Source organism: Myotis myotis, unplaced genomic scaffold (assembly GCF_014108235.1).
Source record: "Myotis myotis isolate mMyoMyo1 unplaced genomic scaffold, mMyoMyo1.p scaffold_m19_p_6, whole genome shotgun sequence".
Classification (NCBI taxonomy): Eukaryota; Metazoa; Chordata; class Mammalia; order Chiroptera; family Vespertilionidae; genus Myotis; species Myotis myotis.
In genome coordinates, this window is record NW_023416368.1 from 54,204,936 (window position 1) to 54,230,809 (window position 25,874).

Below are 25,874 nucleotides of genomic sequence, written 5' to 3' on the forward strand. Positions count from 1 at the left end.
ACAAATCACCATGATTGATGAAGCAGTCGCATTCAGTGGATGAAAAAGAGAGATGACAGAAGTCAGAGAAAACTGTGGACGTGGAGGGCAGACATGACCCATCACAAGACATTGTTGTCATGGGAACACCAAACCAAGTGCATTGAACCAATCATTTGTAACGATCACACAGAGACCTTTTTATCTAAATTACAGTGAGACCTTCATTTGATCAGTGTAATCACTAAATTTTAGGAAATATCAATTCTGAATTTTAAGTCACTCAGAATTATCCATGTAGAGACATACTGTGGCTCGGTTACTGTGTAGGAGTTTTGAGGGAAAAATAAAAAAAAACTGTACCAGGAAGATGCATCTGGTAGCCTCATGTTTCCTTACAGCAGCTCTGAAGACCACAAAGCAATGTTTGTAAGTCTTGAGTATCTATTTTGGGCTCAGATAAAAATTCCAAATTTCAAACTGCAGAAATAATACAGACCACTTATTCTGGTCCATAATATTCTAGCTTTAGAAATTAACAACAGTAATAATAACAGAAGCCCCCCACCCCTCCTCAAAAGAAAAAAAGTTCTTGGCTATTTGGAAATTTTGAAGCTCTCATGATTCATAGATCAAAATAAAAATTGTAGACTTCCTATAAAAATATGAAAACATGCATATCAAAACTGAAAGAACAGAGTAAAAATTATGTCTCTAGGAAATTTATAACCTTATACAACTGAATAAGCCAGAAAGAATGAAATTAGTTAAGCTTTTACCCATTTACTCCAAATTTGAAGAAAATAAAAAATATATAAGATGAAATTAATTAATGAGAAAAGAAACAAAAGGTGTTTTTTGTTTTTTTGTTTTAAATACCTCTGACATTTTTGGTGGATTGGGAGCATAAAATAAAACAGATTTCCTTGGCCAGGCTAGTCAAGGAAAAAAGGGATGGTGAGAAGGCTCATCTATATAAAGAGGAACAAATGTGGAAATAACCCATAAATACTCAGTGCACAGAATTTTGAAAATCTGAATGAAATTAGTGAACTAATGATAATGAAAGAAACGGACACAATTTTATTATTTTTTATTTATTTATTTATTTATTTAATTAAATCTTTATTGTTCATATTATTACATTTGTTCCTCTTTTTTTCCCCCCCCATAACTCCCCTCCTCCCAGTTCCCGCCCCACCCTCCGCCCTCACTCCCCACCCACTGTCCTCATCCATAGGTGCACGATTTTTGTCCAGTCTCTTCCCGCATCTCCCACTCCCCCTTCCCCCCCAGGAATAGTCAGTCCATTCCCTTTCTATGTCCCTGATTCTATTATAATCAACAGTTCATTCTGTTCATCAGATTATTTATTCACTTGATTCTTAGATTCACTTGTTGATAGATGCATATTTGTTGTTCATAATTTGTATCTTTACCTTTTTCTTCCTCTTCCTCTTCTTAAAGGATACCTTTCAGCATTTCATATCATCCTGGTTTGGTGGTGATGAACTCCTTTAGCTTTTCCTTATCTGTGAAGCTCTTTATCTGACCTTCAATTCTGAATGATAGCTTTGCTGGATAAAGTAATCTTGGTTGTAGGTTCTTGGTATTCATCACTTTGAATATTTCTTGCCACTCCCTTCTGGCCTGCAAAGTTTCTGTTGAGAAATCAGCTGACAGTCGTATGGGTATTCCCTTGTAGGTAACTGAGTTTTTTTCTCTTGCTGTTTTTAAGATTCTCTCTTTATCTTTTGCTCTTGGCATTTTAATTATGATGTGTCTTGGTGTGGTCCTCTTTGGATTCCTTTTGTTTGGGGTTCTCCGTGCTTCTTGGACCTGTAAGTCCATTTCTTTCACCAGGTGGGGGAAGTTTTCTGTCATTATTTCTTCAAATAGGTTTTCAATATCTTGCTCTCTCTCATCTTCTGGCACCCCTATAATTCTGATGTTGGTACGCTTGAAGCTGTCCCAGAGGCTCCTTACACTATCCTCGCATTTTTGGATTCTTTTTTCATTTTGCTTTTCCGGTTGGGTGTTTTTTGCTTCCTCGCATTTCAAATCATTGACTTGATTCTTGCGCTCCTTTGGTCTGCTGTCGGGAGTCTGTATAATATTCGTTATTTCAGTCCGTGTATGCTTAATTTCTAGTTGGTTCCCCAATATAAGATCGAGGGTCTCATTAGTTTTCTTGTAGATCTCATTAAGTTTATCGGCGGCTTCTAAACAGTTCTTGAGAGAACTTAAAAGTGTGGTTCTGAACTCTATATCTTCCATTGACAATTTTGTCCTGTTTCTTTGTCTCCGTATTTTGTTATGCTTCCTTGGTGCACCCCCTAGTGGTCTTTGTTCGCAGTCTTATAGTTAAATCTTGATTGTTGTAGCTAATTCCAGGGAGGGTTTGACCTCCAGGCCAAGTGGCTATGAGAATCAGCTGTGTCAGCAGTGAGAGAACTTCTGTCCTCTAGGGAGGTGCTAATCTAGCCTTTGCCTGAGGCTATCCGGCAAATGCCTCTGTGCAGGGCTTGGGCGGGGCGGGTAGAACAGGATCAACAGGGTGGGCCGGAGAGAGCAGTTATGGTGGCTCTCAGTCCTGTCCCCAGGGGCTCTGCCTCTCTGAGTCCCAGCACCCGCTGCAAAGCTCAGAGAGAAAGCTGCACTCGCTCTGACCGAAGCCAGACAGTCCTGCTTCTCCCGTTTGAGTCTGGGTCCCTAAAGACTCGCCCGGATCTGGAGCTCAGAGTCTGCGACTCCCTCCCGATTGAAAACGCCAACCGCGTCCTCCGCCGCCAGCCCGCTCGCGCACTCCGCACCTCAGAATTTGACTTCAGCACTGCGCCTCCTCTGAGTGTCCCTATGCGTTTCTCTTTCCTCCTAGTTGTAGGACTTCCACTCAGCCAGCGTTCCTGTGGTTCTGGGTGATGTCCCTTCCGTTTTTTGGTTTTACTTTTGAAGTAGTTGTTCAAAGCAGCAAACTCCGGCGTTAACCTATTTCGCCATCTTGGTTCTCCTCAGAAACGGACACAATTTTAATACAGCTGCCATCCATTTCCCAAAAAAGCACCAGTCTCAGATATTTTCACAGGTGAATTAAACTGGGAAGAAATAGATCTGTTGGCGTTTAAACTGGTCCATAGCAGAATAAAGAAAAACTTCAAATTATTTTTATGACTCCAGTAGGGCACTAATGCCAAAGCCTGGCAGAGACAAAGCTGTAGATCAATTTTATTTAAGAATTTTATGCAGAGATCTTAAATAATACATCAGCAAATAACAACACTACTTTAACAGCATAATATTTCCATCTAAGTTGAGTTCATCCCTGACATATAAGGGTGACTCAATATTAGGAAATACATTAATGTAGTGTACCATATTATTAAGTCAAAAGAGAAAATCTTTCAGGAGATGCCTAAAAGCAATTGGCAAAATTTACATAATTCCCAATATAATATTTTAATAAAACAGCAATTGTGGATAGTTCCTTAAAATGATTTAACAATATTTTCACCCTCAAGTTAGTATCCTGTTTAATTGTTGAAATGCTTAAAATGCTGAAATTGTGATTTAGTTCACTATTACTAATTATTGTCCTAGAATTACTAGCAAAGAAAGGAAGAAAAATAAATAAATGATATGAAAACTGGAAGGGGAAAATTGCGCATTATTTAGAGAAGTGATTGTATAATATAGATAACCAAGAGAACAGAGTGATGAGCTAGTAGATACACTAGCAGGATTTATTGGGATGTAGGATTAAAAGTAATCACCAGAATCAATAACTTGCTCATGTACAACCAGAAGCAGATAATACAGGGTGAGAAATAGGCCTTATTATCAATGTCATCTGAAATATAAATCTCCTGAGTATAAGCCTAAATCAAGAGAGGAAGAACACATATTTGAAGAAAGCCATATTGTTCCACCGCAATGAGATGTGAGAAGTCACTTTGAGAGGAGGAAATAAGTGGTCTTATTTGGTGGGGTGTGATCAGAGCAGCCTTTTTGAGACAGTTAGGCAGTGTCAGCAAAACTTAAATGCATGTTTGCTTTGAAGGTAATCTCTCTGCTACTAAATACTCCATAGGTATTCACTCAAAATTTTGCAAAAAAGGGAGTGGGTTCACCTCCACATGTGTCTCTCATTGGAAATAGCCTGCCATTGAGGGTTAAATAAATTATGTGATGACCATAGAAGGATGAGGCAGGGTGGTAAATACTGGTTCGAATTGTGGTGGGCACACCCTATGGTGACCCAGTGACCCAGGCCCTGGAGTGCCAGTGGGGCCTGTGACTTGATTCTAACCAGGATAATAAAAGGCGTGGCATGTCTCTCATGATTGTTTTGTTGTATCAGATTCCGTTGGAGCAGATGGCAGAGAGGGACACTCCTACTGGCCAGAAAGAAGCAAATAGTCATGTTGTGAACTGCCTACGGAGAGGGCCACGTGGCAGGGAACTGTGGGTTGCCTCCAGCTCATAGTCAGCAAAACCCAGAACCCTCCTCAGTCCTGCAACTGCAAGGAAATGAATGTTGCCAACCACCCAAATGAGCTTGGAAGCAGATCCATCCCCAGTTGAATCCTCCAAAATGACACGATTAGAGTCTTGTGAGCTGAGGATGGGAGCAGAGAGTCCAGTTAAGATGTGCCTGGACTCCTGACACATAGAAACTTTGAGATAATTGACAGCTTTCTTACATATAACAGTAGATGTGCTGTTCTCAGCCTCTGAATTTGTGTTAGTTTGATACACAGCTACTTAGCACTTATTTCCAATGTCCAGAACATTGCTTGTCTCATAGTAGGCATTCAGTTAATATTTGAATGGATAATTAAAGATACAGATATGAAACCGTATCTTTATTATCCTTCATGTGTTAATTACTAGTGTGTGTGTGTAAATTGTACATATATGTAGGCAAATACATAGGCAACTCTTAAAATTTCCTTAGAAGGAATCAAAGAAACTATTGACAATGATTATTTTGCTGGGGAAGAGACTCTATTTTTCCGATATTCTTTGTGTCAGTATCATCAACATTGTTTTCAGGATGAGGAGGTTATGGCGCATATGTAGTTTTCTTATTTGACTTAAAAAAACTAAACCAACTACCACGTACTTAAATTTACATTACAAAATAATCAAATACGCTAGTTCTGTATCTCAGAGGGTAGAAATATCTGTCAATTTGATCTATTGGGAAGAACTGGAAATCGCTGGAGAGATCCCTGAAAAGTTTCAGTTTGAAGAAACTTTTAACAGTGAGTCTGATTGTTTTTGACTTTGAGCTCCCTGCCTTCTTCCATGCCCTTCCTTTCTGATGCATGAAGTTCTTGTGTGGCCATTTGTCCTTCAATGACAAAAACCTGAAGCAGTGGTGGGAGAAGTATTTGTATGATCTATTGAGCACATTCTATTTCTTGTGAAGCGCTGATATCTTGAAGTTACTTTGAATCATGTTTTTTGCACCTATCCAAACTATCATCTGGTTATACCAGTACACATGGTATCAGATGAAGAACTGAAATAAACGTGTCTGTTGGTGGCAGATTGAAGATTGTTAGGGATTATTTCACATCCCTCCCTTAGTGTCTCCTTTCTTTAAATCTTGGTGGACCCTGAGATTGCTTTGATCATCAGACTATGGCATGAGTGACTCTTCACAGTGGCTTGAAGAGACTGACAGCTTTCACTTCCTTCCTCTTGGGCCACTCCTTCCAGGGGACTTCAGCTGCCTTGCAGAAGTCCACTCACCCTGAGCGTGAGGAAGCCACACTTGCCAGGTAGAGAGGCTGGGCAGGGGAGAGGAGGAGCTGAGCCCAGCCAGTCCTGGCTGTCCCAGCCTTCCCATCCCAGGCATCGGACGCATGGAAAAACAGCTTGGTCTTCCCAGACTCCAGCAGACAAAACTGAGGAACCCAACTGACAACCAAAACTGAGCTCAGGCCCATGGCTCCCTTCCCAGCCACCTCCAGCCATTTGGCAGGCCCCGGCTGAGACTGCTCATTCCTGCTATGCCCTGCCCACACTCCTGAGCCAGGAAATTACGAGCATAATAAAATGGTGGTGGTTTGATACCGCTAAGCTTTGGAGAGGTTGTTACGCAGCAGTGAACAGAAGGAATGTCCCACTATTTCACTGAAAATGAATTTTTGTTCAGTGAATTCTGTTTCCCTGTTGACCTCCAGAGGAGTACTTTTTTAGGTGGGAAAGGGACTTTTTTTTAAAGGTTATGTATTTAAAGAGCAACAACATGCTATCTGAATTTTTTTTTCCACACAATAAAAAGTCTAAAAATGAAAATACAGCCTGGCCAGTGTAGCTAAGCAGTTAGCATCGACCCAAGACCCGAGAGGTTGCCAGTTGGAATCCAGGACAGAGCACATGCCCAGGTTGTGGGTTCAATCCCCAGGAGGGGGCATGCAGGAGGCAGCTGATAGATGAAGTTCTCTCTCATTGATGTTTCTATCTCTCTATCCCTCTCCCTTCCCCTCTTTCTCTAAAAATCAATAAAAAAATATTTAAAAACAAAGAAAATACAGTGCAGGGTGTGTAGGTGACTAATTATTCTCCCCACTTTGATAGCAATTGTAGAGCTTCAGCCACCTGGCTCAGAGTTCTACCTGCCCTGTCCTCTCTCTTTTCCCCCAACACACACAGTTGACTTATCCATGGGAATCTCTGGCCTTTTTGGGAACTGGCTCAGTACTGCTATAGTACCTGCATAGTTTTTGTTTGTTTGTTTATATACATTTGCATAATAGGATATAGGAAAATGAGGTTAAAATGCCTGTAGGTGCTGTGGCTCTTAGTAAACTTCAGGGAGCTAACTACCACATTCTTCTACAAAAAACTTCTGTGGAAGAATAAGATTATAGTATTTTGGGAGCCAAAAAAGGATGGCTTTATTTTTTTTACGATTGTATTTATGAAATGGTAACAGTTTACAAAGCCTTTTCATGCACATGCTAATATCTGACACATTGTGTTTTTTCTGGAAAGAGAAAACCAGAATAAAAGGAATGTTAAGATTCTGGAGATTACTCCCTAAATAGGGCATCCCTGTGGCGTATCAACCATGCATTGCAAATGTAATGGGAACCCACAGAACCCAGAGTATGGCTGACTTGAAGTCGGGAAAGGAGAAAGCTCAGGTCTCAGCATGGTGCAGTGATCAGGAGGTGGGGAAAGGTTCTCTTGTCCTGCAGAAAAGGGGGCAGATCAGCTTGACGGGCTTGCTTCTGAGAAGAGGGAGTCGCTAGTTTGGTGAATGAGGCCATCTTTTGGGATTTCATACATAGTTTCTCTCATAGATTCGCAGTTCCTGGCTCGCAGCTCCCAAAACCCTTATAATTTCCTCAGCGATAAGAGCAAAGGGAGCATCTTTGCTATATTTTGTCTCTTGTCTTCAGTGCCTGAAAACACTTCAGATCCATAAAGGTGAATGAAATGGGCGTCTTAATATTCATGACAAGCTCCTTTCCACCACAACTGGGTTTAGATTAATAAGATAACTTTGGAAGGCACCAAAAGATGGGGCTTGTTGCCAGGGAAATCAACCCTGAGTAGGAGATTGTAAATTTCAGCCCCACCCCTTAATTTGAGGGAGGAGGGATGGGTTGGAGGTAGAATCAATCTCCAATGGGCAATAATGATTTAATCATTCCTGAGTAATGAAGCTCCATAAAAACCCAAGGACAGGGTTTGGAGAGCTTCTATGTTGAGGAACCAGAGTCTTCTAAGTGCTGCTGTGCCAGTCCCCAAACTCCACCAGGACAGAAGCTCACCCTGTATGTCTCCTCGTTGGGCTGTCCATTCATATTCTCTGATATCCTTTGTTAAACCAGTATCTCGTGAGGAACTGGCTTTCATGAGGCCCATGAGCTGCTCTCGCAGGTTAATTGAACCCAAGGAGGAGGTTGTTAGAACCTCTGATTCACAGCCAGTTGATCAGAAGCACAGGTAACAACTTGGGCTTGTGACTGGCATCTGAGCGGGGGCAGTCTTGTGGGGACTGAGCACTTAACCTGTGGGATCTGATGCTATCTCTAGGTAGAGTGTTAGAGTTGTGTTGAACCTTGGGACACCCAGTTGTGTTGGAGAATTGCTTGTTGGTGTGAGGAATCACCCTACTTGTTGGCGCTGGAGATTAGAATTTTCACATTCCACTGCAGACACTTCTGTTTCTCTGTGACTTTGCCGCACAATAGAACGCAATGCCTTGTGTGGCTCAGTCAGTGAGGAGCGCAGTCGGGAGTAGCATCACCTTCCTTGCAGGTGTACTCAGTTCGTCCTGTCTAAGATGTCATCAGTTTACCAGTCGTGATAGGTGGTGGTGGTGGCCTTACCGTCCACGTTGACTTTTTTCATGGCTCTTGCCAAGCACACATTTTGCAAGCCATCCTGCAGCTGCTCTCTAGACGTGTAGGTCTGCACCATTCATCACATATGGAAATATGGGTCAGAGCTGGTCCCAGGCGAGGTGGGATCAGGTGGAGGAAGTCCTAATGTTGGCAGCTCAGATACAGCTACTCTACCTGCAAATCAGTGAGTTCCATGCTGCCGTGTAAGTCCAAGAATGTAAACATTAACCTTCTTAGATTTTATCTTCTTCAAAGGGCTTTGTTTGGTGTTTACCAAAATTTCTACAAGGAATATAAGTGTATTAGTTATCACTTTTGTAACGTGAATAAATTATAATTTTGGGGAAAAATTGTCAATAAAAAATGTAAACCAACCAAATTTTAGGAGCAGTGATTAAACATGAAGGCTGATAACTACCCTGTGGGGTCATCGCTTATTTTCCAAAAGAAAAATGTCATCTTCCTTGGAAATTGCAAAAGATAATGAGTCCATTCTAAATGCGTTTACTTATATTCAGTTTAAAGTTTCATAGTTAACATTGAGACTGGATCCTGCTTTTCCTCATGGCTCGAGCTACCCCTGGGTCGGGGCGGCCTCTCCCTGTGGGTCCCCAGGCCTTTGGGGACTGTAAATGGTAGGCTTCCTGTGTTATGGTTCTCTGTGCTGGTATAGGACTGAGTGACTTTTAAGGGAGGCCTGAGTCCTGGAAAGAAGAAATGGAAAAGGGGGAGAAGAAAACGAACCTTGGGAGAAGTTGTTCACCCAAGTTGAAGGATGAGGAGGAAAAGAAAAAACAAAGGAATATCGTGCATGGAGTATGTCTTCTAGTTGACATAGAATAGCTATATTTCTTTAATGGTTTTCTAGGCTTTGCCGAATTGCAAGCTTTGTTTGCTTGTTAGCAGAGGACATAGCAATGGAACACAATTCTAGCTCAGCATCAGCTCTTTATTCAGGGAAGGATACTTGTAGACATTTGGTTTATGAAAGTCAAAGCCACAGCTATGTTTGGGCAAGTGCTTTCTTCTGACTTTGGAAAGTGTATGCTGCATTTTCCAAACGTTTGCAGGTGCAAATTGATAAAATTGCACTCAGCGTGTTTAAAGGTTTGCACACCAGAAAACAACATTTTATAATTGGGGTTATATGTTCACTCCAAATGTAAGAGTGATGTAGCCTTGGGTTAATCAGGAGAGGTTCACCTTATGTCTGTTGGGGAGGATGTTATTTAGTGAGGAGTAGAAAACTTACTTAGTGCCATTGGGTTCCCATTATACTATTACAGTTATGTATTCTTATTCCTTGGTGGTTGTTGTTTTTTAACATTAGAAAAACCAGGGCACTGAGAAACCAGTTACACCACAGTTAATGCCATTGAAAATGCTCATGGTTTGGGGTAGGTAGTTTTGGGGTCATTTTAATTTTATAAAGTCTGGTTGATAAGTTGTCATTTATTGAAATGTTGAAGCCAGACACCAAAGTCTGGTATGTGTTACTCCATTGAATAGAGTGCCATAGAAATCAATGTGGTCTAACCCACTGGCACTTAGGAAAGGGTCTGAAATGTCTCCTGAAATCAAAGCTCAAAGCTTTGAAAGAAAAAGAAAACCAGAAAGCCTACCAGTTTTGTAAATTCCAATAAGTACTCCTTTTGCTTTTCTTTCTTCTTCTTCTCATTTTATTTTATTTTATTTTATTTTATTTTATTTTATTTTATTTTATTGTAAGCCAAAATTGAAGTTGTTTTTTAAAAAACTCATTGTAAGTCGGGGCATAATCAAACCTGAACCTCTGGATGAATGACTGTTACAATGGGAATGTCTCCTGCCCCCTTCCATTCTCCTGGGACGCAGTGGAACAAGATCCTATAACATGCTTCAGTGTCAGCTTCACAGGTCTCTGTGTCCAGGCTTGCATCAGATAATGCGTCTGAAAGCGCTTTGAAGAATTTCAACTATTGAGCAAAACTTCCCCTGATGAGAAAGTACATGCATAAAGTAGTCTGCTAGAAAGGGCCAGAGCCAGCAAGAGGGGAAATAGCATTGGCGTTGAGACCTTGGTCTGGGGAGAAAGCCACTAACTAGTGGTGTTAATATGAACAAATCTGTAATCATAGGGGCCTCAGTTTAGTCAACTGTGAAATAGAGGGGTTGGCTTAAGTGATAACTAGGCTAAGTTTCAGCTCTGAGGTCCTGAATTTTAATGAACCAGAACCAACATGAAAACTTAGTACATTTCCAGCACCAAGCCTGAACCCAACTGGTATTTTACTGTCAGTCCCCATTACCAAATCTAGTTAACTTTTCCATAAAAGACCCATATTTAGTCATGGGGTAGTGCCGATTCAGGAACAGATGGCTGGAGAGTTTTCAGAGCTCTCTGTGTGCTGTTCACATGGGGGCTTAACTCTGAGGTTACGTTGTGGATGGAGGTTGAGGCTGCCTTGGAGCTGAAAGTAATATGTGGCCATTTTGTAGTGACATGTTTTAGAAAGGAGATCGGAAATACTCTTTGTGTCCCTCCTTTCTATGTTAAAGGTTTACTAAGGCAAGTGTGTATTGATTTCCAGCTGCCTTCTGGTTACACCTCTGTCTGTTGCGTTAGATACAGCATCACCAAAGAGGATCTAAAGTGAATGGGGCATAATATGACTGGGTAACATCAGAGGCAGGGGAGTGTGGTGTCTAAGACATGCACACTGGAATCAGAAAATCTGGATTCAAATCTTTGTAGGTAAAACACGGCGTAATGTCAGGCATATTGCAAGTATCCAGTGGGTGCAACTGTCATTATTCAAGATGATAGGAATATACAAGCGTAGTTACGGTCTTCTCACTATAATGAAGACAGTGAACTCTTCGGGAAAACATATTTTTTAAAAAAAAGAATGACCTCATCCTCCTTAGTTTCTTTTAACCACAGTATTTATTCATTCAGCTGACTCAAACGTTGCAGGTTTGAATTGAGTACAAAGCCACATTTCCAGAGACCATCCTTACTTCCTATTGTTTGCAAAGTATTTCTGGCAGAAGTGGCCCCAGTCATCTCCACACGTGGCCCCCGGGAGCGAGCGTGAGGGATCTGGGGAGATATTTCTGTGTATGGCTGAGTCCCATGGGCATGGGCATCCAGTTTGTTGAATCTGAGGAATCTGTGACTCCGAACAGTGGTGCCAGACTTGTGTTTGCGCTCACACCCTGAGGAGACCTGAGTCAGCGCCTACTTCCCTGACACACCTACGCGTGGGGTTTGTTTTTTGTCATTGGATTGTCTGGTTTGAGTTTTTCTTGTGTTATGAATACGTAGGAGCAGCGAGGGGACTTGCTACCCTGAAAAAGAATAAGTTTTGAGTAGACTTGATCTCTTGATTCTTAGTGTTGGTTGAGATGAGTTCATCTGGCCTAGAACAAAGGTAACACGACACTGGGTCCTAGGGAAGTTAGGGGAGTCAAAAGATTTTGGCAAGAGACCTGAGTGGCAGAGGCATTTGCATCCACACAGTGGTTCTAGAATTGGGAAATCAATGTTATATTTACGGATGGCACACTCTCTCTGTAAAGCGATGAAAAAAATATCCTAGGGTGAGGATTAACAACAACAACAACAAAAAATCTCTCAGCATTGAAGTGCAGAAATAAATACACAAAACAATTGTATGATTCTAGGTGACTTGGGAAATTTGAAAGATGCTCTTCTATTGCTTCTCTTGGCTCAGTGCTTGATGAATTTTTTTTCCACAAATACTTTAGAACAGGGGTGGGCAAACTTTTTGACTCGAGGGCCACAATGGGTTCTTAAACTGGACTGGAGGGCCGGAACAAAAGCATGGATGGAGTGTTTGTGTGAACTAATATAAATTCAAAGTAAACATCATTACATAAAAGGGTACGGTCTTTTTTTTTTTTTTTTTTTTAGTTTTATTCATTTCAAACGGGCTGTAGTTTGCCCACGGCTGCTTTAGAATAACAACCTTTAGAATAACCAAACACTGAATTTGAGGAATATTTAAAATCTCAACAGATTAGTGCCTTCTCAAAACAGTGGCTAAATTGAGTAATGAAGGTCTGTGTCCATTTATATTATCACTAGAGGCCTGGTGCATGAAATTCGTGCAAGAGTAGGCCTTCCTTCCCCTGGCTGCCGGCACCGGCTTCCCTCTGGCACCCAGGACCCGGGCTTCCCTTTGGCCGCTGGCAGGCACCTGGGAACTGGGCTTCCCTCCGGCCACTGGCAGGCACCCGAGACCCAGGCTTTCCTCACAGCCCCGGTTTTGTTCAGAAGGTTGCCCAGAAGGACATCCGGAAGGATGTCTGGTGTAATTAGTGTGTTATGCTTTTATTATTATAGATGATGTGAGCATTTTACAAATACCAGTAACTACCATTTATTTCTGGTTACCATGTGCCAAGTGCTGTACTAAACACTTTATAAACATTATCTCATTTAATCCCTAAAATAATTTAAGATGTAGGCTTTATGGTCCTCATTACACAGATGAGAAAATGAGGTACTTAGTGTTTTAATATGTCTAAGCTTCCATAGCTAGGAAGACTTAAAAGCCAGGATAGTTCCTTCTCAAATTATCATCTTTGCTTTGCTACCACATAATCTGACTGATAGGTTAGTTCTTTGAAATGCAACATGACATAGAATTTCTTGAAGGAGTAGTTGGTCTTTAGAATCTTTGAAACATTTTAAGCCTAATCAAGATTTGGGAAGGTCCAAGGAACTGATTGCATATGTCCAGTGCCAATTTTTCTGAAATAATTTTTCTGGTGTTTTGATTTGGACTTTGATCCATCCAAAACAAGCATCGAATGCAGTGGAATGACATCTAAATGGGCAGTTTTCACCAGTGGCTACACAAAGAATCACCTGGGGAGTTTTAAAATGCAAACCCAAGAAAACAAAACAAAAAACTGGAAAGCCCAGTGCCCGTTCCCAGATATTCTTGTGTGTGTTTTTTCACCCCAGTTTTATTGCAATGTAATTGACAACATTGTACTAGTTCAGGTGCACAACATAATTATTTGATATATGTATATATTGAGAAATGATCACTACATTGAGATTAGTTAACCGTCAACATCACCTCACATAGTTACACATTTTTTAAAATTCTTACCCCAGGATATTTTTCCATTGACTCTTTTTTTTTAGAGACAGAGAAATATCAATGTGAGAGACACGCCAATTGGTTGCCTCCTGCACACGCCCTGACCAGGGCTCGGCGTTGAGCCTACAACTGAGGTATGTGCCCTTGACTGGGATCATAACTCAGGACCTCTCAATATGTGGGCCCATGCTCTATCCACCGAGTCAAACAGGTTAGGGCCACCTTTTTTTCTTGTGATAAGAACTTTAAGATCTACTTTCTTAGCAACTTTCAAATGTACAATATGCTAGTATTGTTAACTATAGTCACCATGCTGTAACTTATAACTGGAAGAATTTGTACCTTTGACCACCTTCACCCATTTTCCCCTTTTCCCCTCTCCCCACAATGCCTGCCTCTGACAACCACCAGTCTGTTCCCTATTTTTATGAGATTTTTTTTTTTTTTTTTTTTTAGATTCCGCATGTAAGTGGATCATAAAGTCTTTGTCTTTCTTTGTATGACTTATTTCACTTAACATAGTGCCCTCGAGGTGCCTCCAGGTTGTTGTATTGGTAGGAGTCACAACCCTGGGTCCTGTTGTGCTTGTAGTCCGACTCTGCAAATTGGGACCACCACCATGCCTCACTCCTCACTCTCTCATCCCACTCACCCCAGCCCTTTGAAGTGGTGGTGGTGGCAGAAGAGGAGGAAGGCGGGGAAGGAGAAGGACCAAGAGGAGGGGGAGGTGAAGAAGAATTGGAATTAGAGGAGGAGGAGTTGGAATTGGAATTGAAGGAGGAATTGGAATTGGAGGAGGAGAAATTGGAATTTGAAGGAGGAATTGGAATTGGAGGAGGAGAAATTGCAGGAGGAAAAATTGTCACCATTTGCACCATTCCAGACTGGTGATCTTCAAGGAAGTTCTGCTTGGAAGGTTATCAGCTCTGCAGTGCCAGTTCTTGGGATACAACTTTTCTACGATTTATTTAGGTTTTGGTTCTTTGTTTTGTTTGGTTTCCTAGTCCAGGAACATCCGAGAGGCTTTTGTTATATTTGTTAAGATCAAACATAAGTAAGTCAAGGGGCTATTTCAAATGTTGGTCACACACACGTGCTGTTTTATTTCAGTGGAATTAAGTTTTCCCATCTTTTCTTCTCGCCTTCAACCTACTCTGTTCAACTTAACTTGTCACCTGTTCCCACCACTCTGCAGACTTTTTTCATGTGAACAGGGACAGAGGGCAATAAATCCAACCAACTGTGGCCAATAGTCTAGAATGCAGAGGATTTTTTAAGACAGATAAGTGGTGTGCTGTTTTCCAGAGTACCCAATTGGAGCACAGATTCTGTGGAAATAGGTGTTAGCAGGTTACCAGTTGGAGCACTAAATTAAATTTTCACTAGCAAATATTTGTTGACAGTAGTTTAAATCATTTTTTTTTATTCTGTTCACACATGAGAGGGCAGTATGGTACTATAAAGCAAATGTTCTGGTGAAGTGCTTGTTTATATTGGCATATAATAGTTTTTAGGTGAGGACTTTTAGACCCTATGATTGTAACTTAGATACGGTTGTCTGTTATTAAATATGATACCAATATGTGATACCCTCATTCATACACACAGGTCATATGGCTGTTTGTGTTCAAATGCACAAATATAATTTCCTTGCAACAGTGGCACTTTTCACACCGTGCCTTTTAGTATTTTACTAGAGGCCCGATGCATGAAAATTCGTGCAAGAGTAGGCCTTCCTTCCCCTGTCTGCCGGCACCAGCTTCCCTCCGGTACCCGGGACCCGGGCTGGCTTCCCTCCAGCTACCCGCAGGCACCCGGGACCGGGCTGGCTTCCCCTGGGCTGCCCACAGGCACCCGGGACCCAGGCTGGCTTTCCCCACCCCGGCCCCAGCTTCATCAGGAAGGACATCCGGAATGACATCTGGTCTAAGTAGCATATTACCCTTTAATTATTATAGATATTTATGTTTTGTTGAATGCTAGCTGGCTTTCTTCCCTTTTCTTGCTTCCACTTGAGGAACATCAGCCCTCTAAGGATGCCGTGTCTGTTAGCTTGTTGTCTTTAAATATTTTATTTTATGACTTTACTGAAGGCCGAAGGATCTTCAGTGTTTGGGGGGACAGGAAGCCTCTGAACTCAGTTCTCAGCAGCCATGAAAGCTCTGTTAGAAGTCACCTGTATGATATACTTCCCTTTATGGCACAGATTGCTTTGTCTTGCTGATATATGAATGTCACTGTGGATAATTAAGGTGCTAATATTCTAGGTTTCATAAGTGGAGGGGGAATTATTAAGAGGAGTTGGAGAGAATTTAAGTGAATTGATAAGATCTATAAAACAGTTTATGAAAAATGTATGTGGGAATCTGAAAGGTAATTTCATAAGCACCAGCTATTTTTAAACATGTAAAAAATATTTGCAGTCATATGTTTTTGTTTGTGTAGTTTGAAATTTTGAGACAAGCTTTTTGGCATAAATATAACCCTGTGTGAAATTTAAGGGGATATTTGTTCTTAATAATTTTTTCTGGCTACTTTTTTTATGGGTGAAGAGCTGTGGTATTGTCTACATCTCGTAAAGATAATTATAGTTGTTTAGTTTGGGGATTAATTTATTTTGAAATGTAATGATTTGATATTGCTTTCTAAATTTTATTTAGAAAGACTTACGACTTATACCCAAAATTTGAAAGAATGGATTTTTGGCTGCATCCTGTTTTGGATGAGCTCCAGATCAAATGTTGTTTGGTGCTGGTTTACTGTTGGAGTACACAGGTTTCTGTTCAAGGGAAACAATTAATGTCCTTTGCACTTTGATGGCAGATTTTTCGGACGCTGCCTGATGCCACACCCCCTGAGTCAGTCTCCCAGTCACCCCCAAATGCTCCACCAAGACAATCGAAGAGACAAGGCCAGAGGACCAAGAGACCTGTGGCTGTGTATAATCTCTGTCTTCAGCTGGAAGATGGTAAGATGTTCATTATATTTTTCTGCTTGACAGCATGTTGAGAATATGGCATATCATATGTCCTCTGGCAAGGCCATGGTTTTCCATTCTGTGTATGGTTGTGTTATTTTTTTTAAATGATTTTTTAGAGAGAGATGGAGGGTGGGGAGACAGAGAGAAAGAGAAACACTAATATGTTGGTCCACTTATTTATGCATTCATTGGTTGATTCTTGAATGTGCCCTGACTGGGGATTGAACCCGCAATATTGGTGTCTGGGGGTGACGCTCTGACCAACTGAGCTACCCAGCCAGGGCCATTCTTTGTGTTTCAATTTCTTTTTCCCTGAAGATTTTTCTGAGATTAACAGGGAGGGTAATGCTTTCCTGTCTGGGAGAGAAGTAAGTTTCAGTTTTGTGTTTGTCTTTGTTATGCATGGTTCTTTTTATATTTTTAAAAGACAGCTTAAATTTCTTTTTTGGGAGACTTGTGTGACCTCCTGTGAGGTTATATAATCCTGAGACAAATGGAAGGGGAACTAAAATTAAAGCAGATCTTTTATGAGAGGAGTCTGATGTTAAATGCATTTATATTGAAGGCACAGTTCACCGTAGCCCAGGGGTTATGGCTTATGCACCTTACTTGCTCCATGTTTCTGCCTTTCTCATAAGGCAGGTATCTAATCATATGGCAGGGGTGGCAGGTTGACCTGTTTTTAGGGGCTAGGCTGAGTGAACTGAGCTGCAGTCGGATTCTGGCAAATGTAAGTTCTCAAGTCCCACTTGGGCTACGATGTTCGGGCTGATTTTTTTTTTTTTAATTAATCCTTTTTTCCATTGTTTTTTTTTTTTTTTGAGAGAATGGAAAGAAGGGGAAGAGACAGAAAGAGAGAGGCACATTGATTGGTTGCCTCTCGCACACATCCCAGTAGGGGCGGGAGACGGAGCCTGCAATTAAGTTACACGTCCTTGATGGGGAATCGAACCCATGATCCTTCAGTTTGCAGGTTGTTGACACTCTAACCACTGAGCAAACCGGATAGGGCCAGGCTAATTCTTGTCATGTAATCATGTTGTCTCAATGTTGCCAGATTGTCTAGTTGTTTTTTTTTTTTTTTTTTTTTTTTGAGAGAGAGAGAGAGAGAGAGAGAGAGAGAGAGAGAGAGAGAGAGAGAGAGAGAAACAGAAACAGAAACATCTGAGAGAGAGACACATTGATTATCGATTAGTTGCCTCCTGAGCACACCCTGACCTGCAACCCAGGTACGTGCCTTTGACCAAAAATCAAACCCCCGACCCTTAGGTGTGCAGGCCGACACTCTAACCGCCTTGCAACACTGGCCAGATTGCCTAGTTTTTATAGAGAGTCTGGAAATTTGAATTTTAAACATGAATTCCTGCAAAACAAGATGGTGAGCCAGGTAGAGAACACCAACTGCTGATTTTGTAGCCATATGGTTATGGATGTGGAGAAGGCAATGATCATGGTCTCAAAAGCCTGTGTTTTCAGTGTGCCTGTCTGCAACTGTGACTTTTGTTGTGGGACTTCACCCCTGCTGAGGACATTTTCTGATTTTGAAATTAGTCTTCATTTGTCTTCCTCTTCTCATCCTCTTTGTTTTTGGCATCTTTCATTTATTATTCTTTAAAGCTACAGAAGTTATATTGGTTTGGCAGTGTGGGATTGTTGTCAAAGGGAGGAAGGGAATGAAGATAGAAACCAATACAGTATCTTTATCATAAGCAGCTATGTAATCAAATGTCTAGGTCAGTGATCAGTAAACTCATTTAGTTAACAGAGCCAAATATCAACAGTACTTCTTCAAAATAGACTCGCCCAGGCTGAAAACTGACTTCTGCGCATGGGCCATGAAGTTTCAATCGCACTGCACGTGCACCCGCATGTGGTATTTTGTGGAAGAGCCACACTCAAGGGACCAAAGAGCTGCATGTGGCTTGCGAGCCGCAGTTTGCCGACCACGGGTCTAGGTTGTTAATATCCAAAGATCTGTGCAAGCAAGTGACAGTGTCTTCAACTCAGCTGACTTGGGGGTGTCTACAAAAGGTCTCAGAATGCTTCATATAATAACATTGGGGGCTATGAGGTTTTAATTTTTTAAAGATTTTTAAAATTTTAAAGATTTCTAATTTTTATGGGTGATTTTATTCTTAAAATTTTTTTAAATTAAATTTATTGAGGTGACATTGGTTAATAACATTATAGGTTTCAAGCGTATAGTTCTATACTACATCATCTGCATGTTGCATTATGTGCCCACCATCTCAAGTTAAATCCCCTTGTCATCATATATTTGATCCCCTTTACTACTCTCCCACCCCCATTACTCTCTGGTAACCACCATACTGTTGTCTGTCTTATTTGTTCATTTGTTGCTTTCAGTTTTATATCTCACACATGAATGAAGTCCTATGGCTATTGCCTATTTCTGTATGACTTATTTCGCTTAGCATGATATTCTCCATATCCATCCATGTTGTCACAAATTGCAGTATTTCATCTTTTCTTATGATTGAGTATTACATCTTCTTTATCCAATTATCTATTGAAGGACACTTCAGTTGCTTCAATGACTTGGCACCATGAACAATGCAGCTATGAACATAGAGGTGCAGCTATGAACATCTCTATGAATATTTGTTTTCAAATTTTTGGGATAGATACCCAGAAGAGGGGTTGCTGGGTCATATGGTAACTCTATTCTTAATTTTTTTGAGGAACCTCCTGTTTTCCATGGTGGCTGCACTAACTTCCATGTCTACCAACACTGAATGAGAGTTCCTTTTTCTTCACAACCTCTCCAACACTCATTACTTGTCTTTTTGATAATAGCCATTCTCACAGGTGTGAATTGGTGTCACTTTGTAGTTTTGACTTGCATTTCCCGAATAGCTAGTGAAGTTGAGCATTTTTTTATAGTTTGTTGGCCATTTGTATGCCTTCTTGGGAAAAGTGTCTGTTCTGGTCCTCTGCCTATTTTTTAATTAGATTATTTATTTTTGTTGTTGAATTGTATGAGTTCTTTATATATTTTGGATATTAGCCCCTCATCACAGGTGTTGTTTGCAATACCTTCTCCCATTCGGTTAGTTGTCTTTTTGTTGTTGAAAGGTTCTTTTTCTATGCAGAAGGTTTTAGTTTGATATAGTCCCATTCATTAATTTTTGCTTTACTCCCTTGCCAAATTCATAAAATCCTCTCTTAAGACCAAGGTCTGTAAATTTAGTACCTGTATTTTCTCCTATGTGATTTATTGTTGCAGGTCTTATATTTAGGTCTTTGATCCATTTTGAGTTAATTTTTGTATATGGTAACAAAGAGCAGACTAGTTTCATTCTTTTGCATGTGGCTTTCCAATTTTCCCAGCACCATTTATTGAAGAGGCTTTTCTTTTTTTCATTGTGTTTTTGGCTCCTTTGTAGAAATTTTTTCTTGCCCATTAATGTTTAATCTTTATTGGGGGCTTGTTTAAGACATATTTCATATGATACAAATATTAGTTTTACAGTCAGATCCTTGTTTTCCAGAAGAGGGGCATGAATCTATAATTCCAGAGCTTTCTTTTAGACATTAGTTTCAACTTCTGAACCCGCCTAACCTTTTTGTTCTCTCTCTTTTTCTCACTTTCATTCTCTCTCAGTAGAGTTGCTAATAAGGAGTAAAACTGGTTGAAATTGCACCTTTTCTTATACCTCACTTGTTCTCAGGTGGAAGTGTTGATAAAGAGTGAAAGAGGCAAATGTTGAGAAGTAAAGGGGGGAAAATCAAGAAGCCATTGATAATATGTGCATTGACTCAAACTGAATAGACAATATTTCATTAAGGAAATGACCAAAGAGGGACCTTTTGTCTTAGAATTACATCTACTTTTTTTGACATTTTTAGGACTTTAATCATAATACTAAATCACAACTTCATAGCATATTAATCTTTTCATCTTTGGGTTGCTAAGTGATTATTAAAGGGTAAGAAATTGTTGAAGTGGTATTCAGAACATCTTTTATGGGAATATTGAAGATGGTTTGCTATAATATTTAGGTTATATAATGATTAAACATTATTTGATTGTAAGGGAAAAGAGATCGTCAGATATTCAGTTCTCTAGTCTGTTTTTATGTTCATCATTTATATGATGTTTCAGTCTACATTTTGTACTTTATAACTTTACATTAATTCTTAGATTTTTTTTTTAAGTTGTCAGAATAAGGAAAGCTCATGATTTTGGTCATGGGGTGATTTTATTTTACCTTAGAGGTCATAAGATCAAGCAATTAAAACTATTATTTACCCCCCTCCCCCCCAATTATTTGTTAGTTACACTTAAGTTGTGTGAAAAAAATTATTTCAGAGAGATCAAAATAGGGGTATGTTTGGCATTTTCTAAAAAAAGGGAAATAAATGAAGAGAAGTGGTGTATATGCTTTTGAAAGGAAGCATACAGGGAAAGGATGCTAAAAGACTGTTATTGAATATGACTCAGCATACTGAAAACTCTACCCCTTCAAGAAAAACCATCTATTCTTATCACTAGAACTTAAATGATGTTGTTTTTGTAGCCTGAGTTAGCTAATGTCAACTCTACTTGAAGGTTTCAAAACGTTTAATCTTTTATTGTATTTTTTAAAATTGATAGTAGTAGAATTACTTTCCATATATAGTTTGGTTGATTATTTTTCCAAATGTTTTAGTTTAATCAGTCTGGTAGAAAATTTAAATGCAAATATGTCCTTCCCCCTGACGGCCCCCCCGCCCCCCCTCCCCCCACGCTCACACACACACATTTATTCACTGTAGTATAAGGTAAATTCAATTTAATAAAATCCAGGACAAATAATTTTTATTTAAAACTTTGGTAGATTATCTGCCAAGATTCAGGAACCTAGAGTGGATAACTGGGAATTTTCTCAGCACTATGATTTGGTCACAGATTTGGTTTTGAGAGAAGTGGTTTGTGGTGTGTTATTTCATCTTCTGCTTTGGTAGGGTGTGGAACTGTGATGTACCAAATAGCCAACCCTGGACAACACTCAGTTGGTTTTAGCTTAACATCAGAAGGATCAAAAGGTCATTATTTGCAAAGATTCAGCAAGCCTATTAGCATGAGTCTGGAATCAGAGAATCCAAACTGGTGTGAAGTAGGAAACTCTGCTTTAGACATGACTTTTATTATGTCACATTTAACCCCACTGCACTCCCCATTGAGAGGTGATCAGTTTAATTGACCATACTTAGTATCTTTACTTTGATAAAGACTTTAATTGGCTTTAACACATTTAGCCATACCACATATACCACATTATTCTTCTTTGTAATATATGATTAAGACTTTAAAATTCTAGGTACTTACCTATGGATCTTTGTTGATTATTATGGTCTTAAAAGGATATAGTATCTAGCTAGATTTCTTTACATAGAGCAGCTGTTAAATATTTACTGAAATTCTTGTCTTTCATTATTTTGTAGAAGCTGTATTCATTTTTACGTAGCATTGAATAATCTCATAAACTTCAAAGCTGAGTTGATTTGTCTACGTCAGTTGTGAAATATCATAATATGATGTAGACCTCTGTCTGCTAAAAAAGAAGATGAAGAGTCAAAGGTTGCTTTCATTTCATTCTGAAGTTACCTTGTTGTGTTTTTATTTCTCTTGAGCTGGTAGTGAAGCAACTCTGAAAATGTTCAGTGTATGTTGTATCTTTGTTCACTCCAAATTTGTCCTTACTGCTTCTATGCAAAGAGAGGCTTGTGTTCATTGCAATGCCCCCAATACGAGGAAAGCTCGTGAGGCTCGATGAAATTTATTCTTTGTTATTTTTCATTCAAGGCAGAAACTTTTTTTTTAAAGAAGTTTTTGGAAGTGAAAGAGAATATTACCATCTGAATTTTGACTAAACTCTCCCTTCTTTTATACTAGCTTTAATTTTAAACAGAGCTAGACAGTCACAGGACTTGTTCTTATTTGTATCTGCTTGGGTAATTATGTACTCTGTGCCCATCTTTTTTAAATACATGATGGAGCTGTTTATTTATTTAGGCATTGTCAAAATATGATTTATAGTGAATCAAAACCAAACTCCTCTTGCAACTCAACTGGCAGGATTTCAGCTATTTTAGAGTGGGCCTGACTTGGGTACCCTTGGATTGGCACTTTCCCACCCTAATCTCGGATGTGCTAACTGCGGCACATTTTGTTGAACATGTGTTATTGTAGCGCTGCAGCGGCGGATGCAGAGCCTTATAAGCAAAAACGTGAAAATGCACCTGTCGATGTGCAGTGAAGCATGATCATCCTCCGTCTGTCCCGAGGAGGAACATGTCCTGATAGGGATCAGTCTCTAAAACCAGAGCAGGATAAATGTTGTCTGTAGGAGTCAGGAAGGCCATGGTAACAGGCTGGGTACTCACTAATCTCAGTTCCCAAGATCTTTAGAAATTGCCTTCCTGAAAACATGCTTTTGTAACTGAACTGCAACTATCCTGTCCTCCCCAAAATGTTACCAGGACACTTATGTATGAGAAGAACCACTTTAAAACCATTGTCGACATGGATTTTTAGTGACACATGCTGTAGCGATGGATGTTTCCTTTTAGACATATCTCATCCTATTGACACAGAATTATAATCAACCCAAGTACCCAGACAGAAGCATATCTTTGTTTTAAGCTTGGTAATCTTCTTCTGATTCTTATCCTTTTTTTTTTTTTATGCATGACACTTCAAAGGTGGGCTCTGGGTAATAACTTTCTGAGTGCTAAGACCTCTTGCAATGTTATGATTCCTTGACATGGAATTACTGTGTTGTGAAATGAAGTCTAAGACCGGGTTTGAATCAGTGACAGTATATGTAGACAGATTATTTCTTAACTCGATTTTACAATGTTGAGATCAATGGGTTGGAAAAGGCACTCAGAAATTTCAGGGCTGGAATTGAGTTGTGGTGTGCCCCCATACATCATGGGAGCCACCTCCCCTGCACCGCCCTCCCCCAGGAACCTTCCAGAACACCAGCCCCTCAACGTTAGTGACAAAGCACAAGGCAACTTGTTATATGACTTCCTGTATAATCTTCACTCTGCTTCTGCGTGGGATGAACATTTCCCCCTGTCTCTGGAGGGGGAAAGAGAAAGTGTATTTAACGCCTTTATAAAGTACATAGCTGCTTCTGTGGTGAAAATAAGTTCATGGCAGGTAACTGGGATTTATAGGAGAGAAAGAAATTCTTTAAAGCTTGTCTCCCTGCAGTGTGGGTTTTTTTCTTCACTTCTAATAGCTTGTATTTTAATTTCTAGTTCTGAATGCAGGCAGCTGTCACTCTCTTTATAGCCCTCTTTGAAACTCTTACGGCGTAGGAGGTAGCCAGGCTGTCTAAGAAACATCTTTTCAAACCAACCGAAGTATTGTTTATCCTGAACGAAATAGAATTTTTAAAGGCTGTCAAGAGTGACTGATTTGAAACATTCTCTTTGGTAGCCAGGAAGATGAGCAGAAATCTTGGAGAAGATGTTATCTCAGCGTGGCCAATTCCAAGTGGAACGCATTAAAGCAGAGCCCTCGTAAGAGGGGCATGGAGTCCCTCTTGCATGAGTTGACATGAAAAGACTCTATTGGCGCCACGTTGAGAAAGGGTAGCGCTTGCTGCTTAGCGATTTCCTGTTTGAGCAGTATGTCTTTTGCCTTCTACCTGGGCTGCTCTCTCAGAATCACGTTGTCCTAGCATTTTGGGGAACCTCTATCACTGGAAGTACTTAGGCAGCGAAGAATTTTATTGAATGGTAGAATTATTTGTGGTTAAGTTTGGATTCAGACTAACCTGAATTTAAATCTCTGTCACTTCTTGCTGTCTTTTATGATCTCGACAAATTCTCCTCTACGCCTCATGAGTTTGGGGCAATAAAATTTTATGTGTTTTTTTGCCAAGAACAAATGTGTTAATGGCTATACACCATCCAGGTAGTAAATCCTCCAGAATTTTAGCTTCTATTTTCCTGAGGGCCTGATGTCTGAAGCAGAGGGCTTAAACATACACTTTCATAGAAGATGAAACTGAGTCTTTTGGTTACTGTCCAGTGTAATAAATAGGTTCATTGGTCACTAGTGTCTTAATCTGAGAATTGATAGTATTTAGCATTCTTTTCTTAAAATGTATTTTTCTTGCTTTCAGAGAGGAAGGGAGAGGGAGAGATAGAAACATCAATGATGAGAGAGAATCACTGATAGACTGCCTCTTGCACATCCCACACTGGGGATTGAGCCTGCAACCCAGGCATGTGCCCTGACCAGGAATCATCCATGATCTCCTGGTTCATAGGTCAGTGTTCAGCCACTGAGCCACACTGGCCGGGCAGTAATTAACATTCTTATGTGAGAAGAATAGTGGGAGGAGGATAGGTAAATGGCTAGGAGTCCAGTAGCCTTCATCGTCTCCCTGGGCTGGAGTCTGTTCCTAGCACTTGTCCTAAATCTCCTGGGCTGTCACAGTGTCAGCTTCCCTCAGAAGTTTATGGAAGATGGTATCTGATTAACTTTTTGTTTCCTAAGCATAATAGTACATGGTTGTTATATCTTTTGTTTCTTTATGTGGGCAGAAGTCTCAGTCTGTAAATAATGCCTCTGGTCTGGGATTACGATATAAAAATGCTCTCTGCTTTATAGAGGAGAGCAATTTGCTTTGACTTCTGTTGACATTGCAACCGAACCTGTCTTATTCATCTTGTAATTGAATTGCTACAGACTTCAGTCAACCTTCCCAAGAAGTAGAGGTGGTTCTTGGAGTTGTAAACTACGCCTGTTAGCTGCTGCTCTGAGGTTCTGACAGAATCTGTTTTTATGCCATGTGATTATAATGCAGCTAATTCCCTCCTCAGCTCTTTCTAGAGTACACTTTTGGCACATCTTAGCTAGCTAATAGCTCAGTGGTTCTCAACCTTCCTAATGCCGCGACCCTTTAATACAGTTCCTCATGTTGTGGTGAACCCCAATTTTATTGTTACAAATTGAACATAATTAAAGCATAGTGATTAATCACAAAACAATATGTAATTATATATGTGTTTTCCGATGGTCTTAGGTGACCCCTGTGAAAGGGTCATTTGACCCACAAAGGGGTCGCAACCCACAGGTTGAGAACCACTGCAATAGCTTTTGGGGTCTAGCATTATGCTTAATTTTTTAAACCTTTGGACAATAGAAAAAAAATCTGCAGTATCATTTTATGGCAATATCATTACATCTTTTCATGTCTTAATGAGACATGTTAATTTCTAGTCCAGGAGTTGCCTTTTCTCTTATTCAGTTTTATTTTGGGGGGAGGGGGATACGTATCTATATGTAGTTTTGTTTTTGTGCTTTTGTGATTGAGGTGAGAGGTTCCACGGAGAGTCAAATTTCCCTTTTGCAGTTGTGATTTCAGCTGGAGAAATTGTATTATCTGATTCAATTAGTCTCAT

At 40.1% G+C, this 25,874-nt stretch overlaps 1 protein-coding gene across 5 annotated transcripts in view; it reads left to right on the forward strand.

The window, feature by feature from the left end:
* ARHGAP10 (Rho GTPase activating protein 10) overlaps positions 1-25,874 on the forward strand; it is a 256,451-nt gene that overhangs the window by 200,135 nt on the left and 30,442 nt on the right. For 4 of the 5 annotated variants that reach the window (XM_036312231.1, XM_036312230.1, XM_036312234.1 and 1 more), the window contains one exon: positions 16,286-16,430. The exons of the other annotated variant lie outside the window; for it this stretch is intronic. In XM_036312231.1, the coding sequence (XP_036168124.1) occupies positions 16,286-16,430 (145 nt within the window). The remainder of the gene's footprint in view (positions 1-16,285; positions 16,431-25,874) is intronic. 5 annotated transcript variants of the gene reach the window in all.